Source organism: Cupressus sempervirens, chromosome 5, assembly GCF_028749045.1.
Source record: "Cupressus sempervirens isolate cs-2001-9-10 chromosome 5, ASM2874904v1, whole genome shotgun sequence".
NCBI lineage: Eukaryota > Viridiplantae > Streptophyta > Pinopsida > Cupressales > Cupressaceae > Cupressus > Cupressus sempervirens.
In genome coordinates this window covers 345,797,224-345,806,825 of record NC_143122.1, presented here as the reverse complement: position 1 = coordinate 345,806,825, position 9,602 = coordinate 345,797,224, and the positions used below count along the sequence as shown (strand labels likewise).

Sequence of the window (9,602 nt, the reverse complement as noted above, 5' to 3'; positions counted from 1 at the left end):
ATTTTCAAAAACAACCTTAACAGAGGAATAGATCATTATGGGGGAAGGTATCCTATCCATAGTATCAGGGAACTAATCCTTTGTTAGGTCCACACACCCCTGCTCAACTATTGCCGAGACATGTGACACATCCTTATTCGCCTTTCCATCACCTAAATCCAACCTAGAGGATTTTGAATCCTCCTCCTCCGGCCCTTCCATACCTCCCACTCCAAAGTTAATAGCTTTTTCTTTCATCCTTTGTTTGGGGTAGCCCAAATCCTCCCAATCCAACTCTCCTCTGTAAGGCTCCCTCAAACTTCCTCTTAGCATTGGATTTTGCGAACCTCCTTTACCTCCTCCTACCCTCTCTCCCCTCATCCTTTGACTCCACCACCACCTTTTCCTTCGCTTTATCCTACCTCCCTTTCTTCCCCATGGGGGAGGGATTCACCAGGGACCCACCAAGAGAAGGTTGTGGGGTAGGGACTTAGAGACCCGTAATCCTAAGAGCAACAATTTGGTGATGAGAGTTTGAATGGACAGGTATGCCAATTTCCACAATCCTAGGGGGGCCAAGGCGAGGTGGAATTTGTATAGCCTAAAAATTAAACCTTGGTGTAAAACTATAAAATTAACCCCCTTTTTCATTTTTTCTTTTACATCAATACTAGAACCCTCTAAATCATGTAGCAGGAAGAAAGAAAGTGAAATGAAATCATGGTGACAAAAATGGTTAAGGAGAGGAAAGTGATAGTAGTAGTAAACTCCATACCTTCCTTCTAGGGTAAGATATTTCATCAAAACCAAAAAAAAGCTCGTTCCATGGGTCAGAAAGCTTCTCTCGCATGAAAGCACCTCTATGCCAAATTTATGAAGAAACATTGTAGGCTTGCATCATCAGTCACCCTCGTCACCTTTTACCATTTCCTACCCCTCATGGGCAAGCCTATCACCAGAGCAATTGCCTTCTTTGAAATATGAATGAAGATGCTTTTTATGGTAACTCTATGGTTCTCCCAGGAGTTAACAAATTGCATAGAGCAATTCTCATTGTGCCCATTAAGTGCTTCCATAAACGAGACAAAACCATCGTCCTTCAAAATATACCACAGCAGGGGCCTCCTCATATTTTCATCAAATTAAAAGTAATTGTTCAAGATTTTTTTATCTTAGTTAAAGATTACATTTTCTTTAATCTTTGTTTAGCACAATATAATTTGTTTTTAATATCTTAATTTCTAAAGATTATTATCATTTCTCCAATTCAAATAATGGTAACAAAAATATAAGAGAATTAGAAGATTATAATTACTTTGAAATTCTAAATTAGAAAAGATCATTGACAAAACTTACAACAAAAATAATAAAAATCCAATGAAAAATATTTACTGTTAAGTAAATATATCAATTTAATTTTAATCAACAGAAAATAATACAAAATCAAAAGAACTCATTTCAATTGTAGCGAATAATGTTCTTATTGTACTTGATGTAGGCTAGTACTATTGCATTCAGTTTGCACAAGTATTGTATTAGTTTACCATCTATCATCCAATCATAAGTACATATTTTTTAATAATTCAAATACTTATAAAGTTTTGTTATTCATTTATAATTTTTATAATTTATACAAATTATATGATTGGCTAAATTGGTTTTGTGTTATAGGAGCCCTTTTTTCAAAGGTTTTCCATATTGCAATCTTTTTGGCAAAATTCCCATAGTTACAAGGCACTTATACTGATATAACATTTATAACGAAGTCTTGTAAGAGGGAAAATATACACATTACTATGTATATAAAAAGACATATAAATAAAATATAAAAGAAAAGCTCAATTTTAAAATAAAATATAACAAAAGTGATAAAATTAAACCATTCTTATATTTATATAGTAAAATGCAATAAAATAAATTTATTTAGGTTTCTAGGTATAAGTGGATTATTGTGATGAAATTATGTTGGAATATTTTTATTAATTAGGAAAATTGTGTTATCTTAGACTTTTTGGGAGAGAAGTAAGTGGAAGTTCATTAAAAAAAACTTAAATTTAATATAAAAACATGAAATTATAATTGAAGTGTATATAAAATATAAGAAATAGATACCACATTAAGAACATATATTAATTTTAATATTGATTACATTATAGATTCATGCCAAAAAGAGTTGCTACATTAAAATTAATAATGTAATTTGTTTTCATTTTTTCAACAATTCTATTAGTTTATTTATAACTATACACCAAAATTTATTAATTGTGAATTATTTTTCACTTTTCCCATCATTTTTCTAATTATAATATAGTCTTGAGTAAAAGAACATTTGAATTAGACTAAATTAATTTTATTTAAAACATAAAAAATAACAATTATATTCTATAAACTTATTACAGATACAATTAAATTATAAGGCAAGTACATGTCACTACGTGGCACTTGTTTAAGGAAAAAAAACTGCTTTTTTTTTAAATCCATGGATATCTAAATAACTAAGAGGCCCATTTACCTACAACAAATTGAAGTAATAATGTAGAAGCACTATTATATGTGCAGTTGATATTTGTTTATTTATTTGTTGTTTTGGCTGACACTGCTCTTTGTTGTCTGAAGCTTTATTTTCTTTCTTGCGGAGTGATTTGTATTTCCGACCTTTTATTTTGTTAATTGTAACTAATATATAATTTATTAATAAAAAAGGACTATGCATCAAAAATTATAATTAATGAAAAATTTCTGTTCATCACAAAAAAAAAAACAACTTGATTCCACCATCATATACACCATATATATATAAAAGGAAAATTACGAATTGTTCTAAATAAATTTATCACGGTGCAGAGGTTGTTTTGGCTCTAGAGTTGTACAGGAATGTAAATTATTAAAGTGCGAACACAGACCTTAGAGTGGTATTCACAAAACAACGGTGATAACAGGAGAATCAGAGTGCTCTTAATGAATAAATCCTTAGAAGGAAGTGGGACCTTCAATGACGAAGAGGCATGCTTTTGCAACCGATTCTCGTTTCAACAGCTTCCATGTGCATTACATTCCTGCTCCTGATTTAAGCCCTCTTTCTTCTTTCTGGGTGTCTTGAGAGCATAGGGTGTTCAAAGAATTTGATATCCTTTGTGTGTATTTGAGACAAATTTGAATTCGTGTTCTACAGCTGTGTGTACAGCAATGATCCACACAGATAACATTATTATATTGTTGTGGACAAGAAATAAATAAATAACTTGCTACTTTAAATAATATTAATAAATAAATAATAAACAAACCCATAATTCTCAAGGTTGAACGAAGAGGTATTAACTCGGATATCATCTAAGCTGGCTTACGTAGTGGTTGTGTCACCCAGTGGGGTGTCGATGACATAAGATTGAAAAAACGTCATACGTACTCTAGGATGATATCATTTCCCATTAGGTAGTCTTAGAATCAAGTCACTATATTGGTTTCCTTTCAAAGTAGTACAAAACATGTAAGCTGGCTTACGTAGTGGTTGTGTCACCCAGTGGGGTGTCGATGACATAAGATTGAAAAAACCTCATACGTACTCTAGGATGATATCATTTCCCATTAGGTAGTCTTAGAATCAAGTCACTATATTGGTTTCCTTTCAAAGACTTTCGAGTACATTGCTTTACCATCTATACTATTCCACTGTGGAGAAAAGATGAGATGTTACACCAAATATTCCCCTGCATTGTTTATCCTACCAGAAGTTCATTTGGTTGGCCCTAACGAACAAAAAGTCAGGATCAGTTTCAATGGCATCCAACTGCTTCTCGGCCATGTGGATGTAAACAACCATATTCCCATCTCCCATGGGGCTCGCCTGCAACATCACATACCCTGCTGTTCCCCCCCATGGAAAATACACACTTGAAAACATTGGCCTCCCACAACCCAAATCAAATTGATACAATGGAATTCTCACTCCCGATGACACCACCACAGCAGACCCTTTCTCCGCATAAACTCTTGCCAACATCGCTGCGGGCCTCTTCTCCTCAACCCAATCAACGAAGGTCTTGAAATACTCATTATTTGCACAACCACTTATAACGCTCCTTACAATTCCTGCAATCTTGTTCAATGGCTCCTCTAATATCTCCTCTGCGTAGCACTCCTTGAAACGAATTGCTATCCCGTTACCAAAGTAGGACTGAGGGAGATTCAAATGTGAAAGCCCGTCTATTGGGATGCCAATTCTGGTCTTCTCAGAGCAACTCAGAGCCTGCGCGCGAGCAAAGCGTTTCCAAATGTAAGAAGAAACTGCCTCCATCTTTGTTATGGGTTTGCCAGCACGCGGTTTTTCTTCAGTTTGGTTTGCCAGAGCCTGCAAATTGTGGAGTGTGAGAGAGTCCAAGTGATAGATGCGCCCAATTTGGGGTGGAGGAGGGTTTGTGTGTTGATCGAGAGCAGAGAAAGGAAGTGCCATGTAATGGCTATCAATGGAATTAGCGCCGTTGGGAGGGTTGCGAGGATTGAGGAGTGAGCGCTCAAAGCATGGCGTAGTCATTGAAAACGACACACCTTGTGCAGATTCGGTCCATGCTTGAAAGAAAATGCTGCTGCTTATTCCATCTACTATTCTGTGATCAAAGCAACACCCCACTACGATTCCTCCACACTTCATCCTCGTCACCTAAAAAGAAAGCATACCATGAATTAGATTAATATGCTCACCAATAATAATAGTAACTAAGTTTTTCAGCAAGAAGAATTCTAAAATTCACCAGATCAATTGTAGGCTGTTTGCTGGATTTGATTTTGTCTTCTATTATTCATCGATAATAGATGCAAGAGTTTGGTCAGTTAATGCAAATACACTGAGCGTAATCAAATTCAGCAAATAACTTTTTAAAAAGATCCAGTAATTAAGCGTCTAATTTGGCCCTTCTTAAAACCCTATTTCAAACTCTTAAATCACATATAATTTTGTACACTGATCGTAATCAAATTCAGAAAATAACTTGTAATTAAAAGAAAATAACTTGTAATTAAAAGATGTAAGTAATTGAGTGTCTAATTTGGCCCTTCTTAAAACCCTATTTCAAACTCTTAAATCATATCTAATTTTGTACACCATCTTATTTGACAAATATGATTCTTATAACTAAAGTTCAAAACCAAAATAACATGCTCTTTGTCAAGATATTCTAAACAGCCAAAAAAAACCAAGCAAATGACACCAATGGTCCAGCAAAATGGAAGCCGATCCTTGTACAACTGATGTTACTGATGTTACTGGACATAATTGATTGTTTGTAAGAATTAAATGATATATATCATTCCATTTTAGGTAGTCATCAACAGTATTTCTACAATTCATTAGATCAATTGAACTTTTGCTAGATTTGATTTTGTTGGATAAAAGAGTATGATCAGTTAATGCAAATATCTTATAGTAGAGAGGATATAAGAGAGGATCTAGTAATTGAGCCCTTTAACTGCGCCCTTCTAAAACTCATATTTAAAAGCCTTAAATCACATGCAATTTTCTACATGCTTTTAAAAATTCTAATTGAAACTCTTAAATCACATCTAATTTTCTACAGGAAGCTTCTTTGACAAGTCTCATAGGTTCGCCAATAGCATACTTTTTGTCAAGGTATTCTAAACAGCCAAAAAATAAGTAAGACCAGTGGTGGTGCCAAATGGAGGCCGATACTTGCAGAGCTGATGTGACATCACATGATTGATTGTTTAGAACAAAAAGATACATTCCATTCAATTTGTAATCATGGTCGTCAGTAACTAGTGAAACAAACTTATTAAAAATATTAGCCATTAGATCAACAATAGCTATCTAAAACACATTCACATACTAAACCACTCTCCCACATAGCTAACCTGTACAGCCATAACAGGAACACTGTGAGGTGATTCTCCTTGGAGAGGCTGCCTCGTAGGAGTCAATTTGGCAGCAGTAAAACTAGGCTGAGAAAAATCAAGATTCTTAATGGCAGCGTCCGATTCAGCTTCAACGAAGGGCACTCCTTGATTGCTGCACACTATCTCTGGCTCACCATTATGGCTTATAATAAACCTCCCGGCCACTGGATTAAACAATACCAATGTCTGAGAGAGTGCCTTCTTAATAGAGTTTGACAACTCTTGGTATGTCTTATCTTGCACTGCTTTGTGAACAAAGAAGTGGCCAGGACTAATGGCAGGAACAGTGAGATCTATGTTGGAGCCTCTGAGGGTGCAATCTTTTGTTGGTACAGGCGATTGCACTATAGAGGTTCGAACAATCTCAAGCCTAAAATGCTTGAACATCTCTTCCTCCATGCAAATTATTGAAAACCACACTACTATAATATCAATATCAATAATTGAACTGAGAGGCTTGGGAAAACGCAGAATAAAGGGGAAAGAATAAATGCTTAGATGTTGGTGGTATAAGTAATCATACGATACCTGAATATATAGCAGTCTGGAGGCCAAAATATCGCACAAGACATAAAAAGTTTCAAGTCATGTCCGGAAATGGGGAAGAAAGGGCCAGTGAGAGATAGTGCGTGTACCTGAATATATAGCAGTCTGGAGGCCAAAATATCGCACAAGACATGAAAAGTTTCAAGTCATGTCCGGAAATGGGGAAGAAAGGGCCAGTGAGAGATAGTGCGAACACTGTTCTTGGTGTCGCATTCCACCATTCATGATGCAATCTGTTCGGAAAGGGGTGTATGTGGACAGAGAAAGTGGTGCTGGAAAATTAGGATAGACCGATTTATCTACAGGAGTAACAATAGACTATTCAAATGAAAGAGAACCGTCTAACAAGACTTTAGACCTTGACTTCCATTCGTTGTTGAAGTCTCTTTAAATGTTACATGTATTTGTATTTCAATTTTTAAAATGTCTATATTAATATTTGTAGTTGGTAATACTTATAGTTAGGTACAGTACAATTGTAATAATTTTTTTTTTTGGATAATTGATAGTTAAAATCTATAATTAAAATTAATTGTTTTTATATAGGAGTCTACAACACAGTAGTAAATTGTGAGTCTCTTATATGAAAAATCTTGAGTTTGAGTTCACTCAAGTTTTATAAATACTAATAATAATAAATTAAATAGATAATCATGTCCCTTAAAAGAAAAATATAAGCTTATTGAAATTTTAAAAAAAAAATTGTAATGTTTTAAGAAATTAATTTTTGTCATTCATATATAATGTTGACTTCATCTATTTCAAATTAAAGCTTTACTTTATGATTATGTCAAATTATATTTTTAGATTAAATTTCTTTTTCTAACATTTACACATCATCATTGATCTTAGGGTTAGGTTAGATTCATCAAATCCTTCCATGATTTTGTTTCCTCCTTGTTCTTCTAGATATTTCTCAAAACTTCTGTTCGAATCCATTCCTATAAATGCTAAAACATAGTTTATCATGCATCAAATGTTCTATCTCATCAATACTTATCCTTTACGTGCTTTGACTAGTCTAAAAATTCAACTATTTTGAATGGGAATCTAAATTTCTTCACACACTGTTAAATGTTGTCACTCGATCAATATTGTCAGATCAAATTCTCTCACTTGGTCAATACACTATTCCTCAGCCTTAGTCATGACTAGATAACTCTGCCAATACTAAATGTCTTGATATGCATAATAGGAGCTATCTTTTTTTATGCTTAGTCAACACTATATTTCTTGGCATCTACTGTCACTTGGTTGACACTAGCACAACTTGAATTAAACTATAAGGTCCTTAATATTTTTCTTTGTTGCTCAATTTAGCCTATACATTTGGTCATCCATTCATCATCTCTACTAGGCTTCAATTCAGCAATGTTCTTCACTTCATGTAATGATTTAACAACAAATTATCTTGTCAATGTGCCAACTAATCAAGTGCCCAAAGTAGTTCCACATAACTCAATCTTTCCACTAGGTCATCTTGTTATCTCTTATTTTATAATCCTCTTCATCAATCAAATGATATGGCACTCTACTTAGGTAGAAACTATCTCACCAGTAAGATTTGACATCAATAACAACATAATAATTGTTCCAATTGTAGTTTCTAACAATCTCTCTCTTTGGCATTGATGGCAACACCTCAAGTTACCATGTGATTAAAAAAGTCATTTGACTATCCTACTTGAAATCTTCTTCTTTCAACCCCATCTGTGTTTTGTAATAGATATTCATTAATATCCTTAGTTTCATTCTAAATTATATGATCCAACAATCTACCTCATTTAATCTTTTAGTTTCATTTTAATTTTCATCTCTATAGCCTTAGACACCAATTGTAGAAATAATTGTAACAACTCCCTCTAGACAATAAGAGAACATCATCTTTCTTTCTCATACTCTACATCTTTCACATATAACTTCTCCACTTACTCATGCTTCCCATGGTAACTATATAAACTCTCCCTCTTTGATGACAATACAAAAGACACCTTAATATATCTCATACATCATTACCATGTAGATAACTCAATTTTAGCTCTTTGAACTAGATTCTCCCTCTGTCATCTTTCTTCTAATGTATTCATCATCTTATGCCTATCTCTTCACAACTTTTACACAACTGCAAAGTATGACCTCTTGCATCAAGTTGTAAGTTATTCTAATGAAAATTTAGATCCAATGCTCCATCTCTAGATTAAGTAGGCTCAGTTAGGGAAATCACCCCCAATTCACCTCTTATATATTCATGAGCATCCTTATATAAAGATTTTTTGAAATATTAGCTATATGTTCCTTTGTACTCGCATACTCCAATCTCACTTCTTTGTCTTGAAAAAATTCTCTCAAGTAATGATACTTGATAGAAATGTTCTTGGTCTTGGTGTGCATCACAAGATTCTTAGATATTTGTATAGCACTTGTGTTATCATATAATATGACAACAGGTTCAATGATCTCTTCCTTAATTCCTATTAACAATTTCCTGATCCACACTATGTTAGAACAATTAAATATTGTCACTACATATTAATCTTTTTTTATATATTGAAAAATATTATTCTATTTCTTTCTTGTCCATGAAACTAATCTCTTTCCCCAAAAGAAAGCTCCATGACTTGTACTCTTTCTATCATCAACATTTCCAGCCCAATTTGCATCATTATACACTTTTAGTTCAAGATTGTCATTTTTCTTGTATATGGTCCATAGTCCTTTGTTCCTTTAAAGTATCTCAATATCCTTTTTACAACCATCATGTGATTCTCTTTAGGATTCATAGAAAATATAGCAACAATCCCAATAGCTAATGTAATATATGGTCTATTGTAATCAAACATATTATAGTATTCCTATCATTGATCTATTCAAGGTTTGATTCACATCAATAGAATAATCACTCTTTGAAATTTTATGTCTAATGCCATAGGTGTACTAAGTGGTCTTGAGTCTTCCATTAAAAATGTCTTGAATATCTCCATAATTTACATAGATTGTGTGATGTATATACCCTTCTTCATTTGGTACACTTGCAAACCAATAAAGATTTTGATCTCTCCAAACATAGACATCTCAAAGTCCTTCTCCATTTCATTATAAAATTATTTGCATAATGAATCGTGTCCTCCAAATATGATATCAACCACAAATATCCTAGCTAGCAATATCCC

The 9,602-nt window shown here is 33.6% G+C and overlaps 1 protein-coding gene across 1 annotated transcript; it reads right to left on the bottom strand.

Annotated features, from left to right (window-relative positions):
- Positions 1-3,407: 3,407 nt before the first annotated feature.
- On the bottom strand, positions 3,408-6,371 carry LOC149556118 (coniferyl alcohol acyltransferase-like). Its single transcript, XM_089833744.1, has 2 exons — positions 5,845-6,371; positions 3,408-4,636 (listed from the first exon to the last, which is right to left on the bottom strand). Exons 1-2 carry the CDS (start codon positions 6,283-6,285, stop codon positions 3,701-3,703), a joined length of 1,377 nt encoding a protein of 458 aa, XP_089689870.1. The 5' UTR covers positions 6,286-6,371; the 3' UTR covers positions 3,408-3,700.
- Between the last annotated feature and the right edge of the window lie 3,231 nt (positions 6,372-9,602).

Coding starts and splice junctions, on each gene's coding strand:
- LOC149556118 (XM_089833744.1), bottom strand. CDS start 6,285: ATGGAGGAAGAGATGTTCAAGCATTTTAGGCTTGAGATTGTTCGAACC. Junction 4,637..5,844: donor TTCCTGTTATGGCTGTACAG/GTTAGCTATGTG, acceptor CTTTCTTTTTAG/GTGACGAGGATGAAGTGTGG.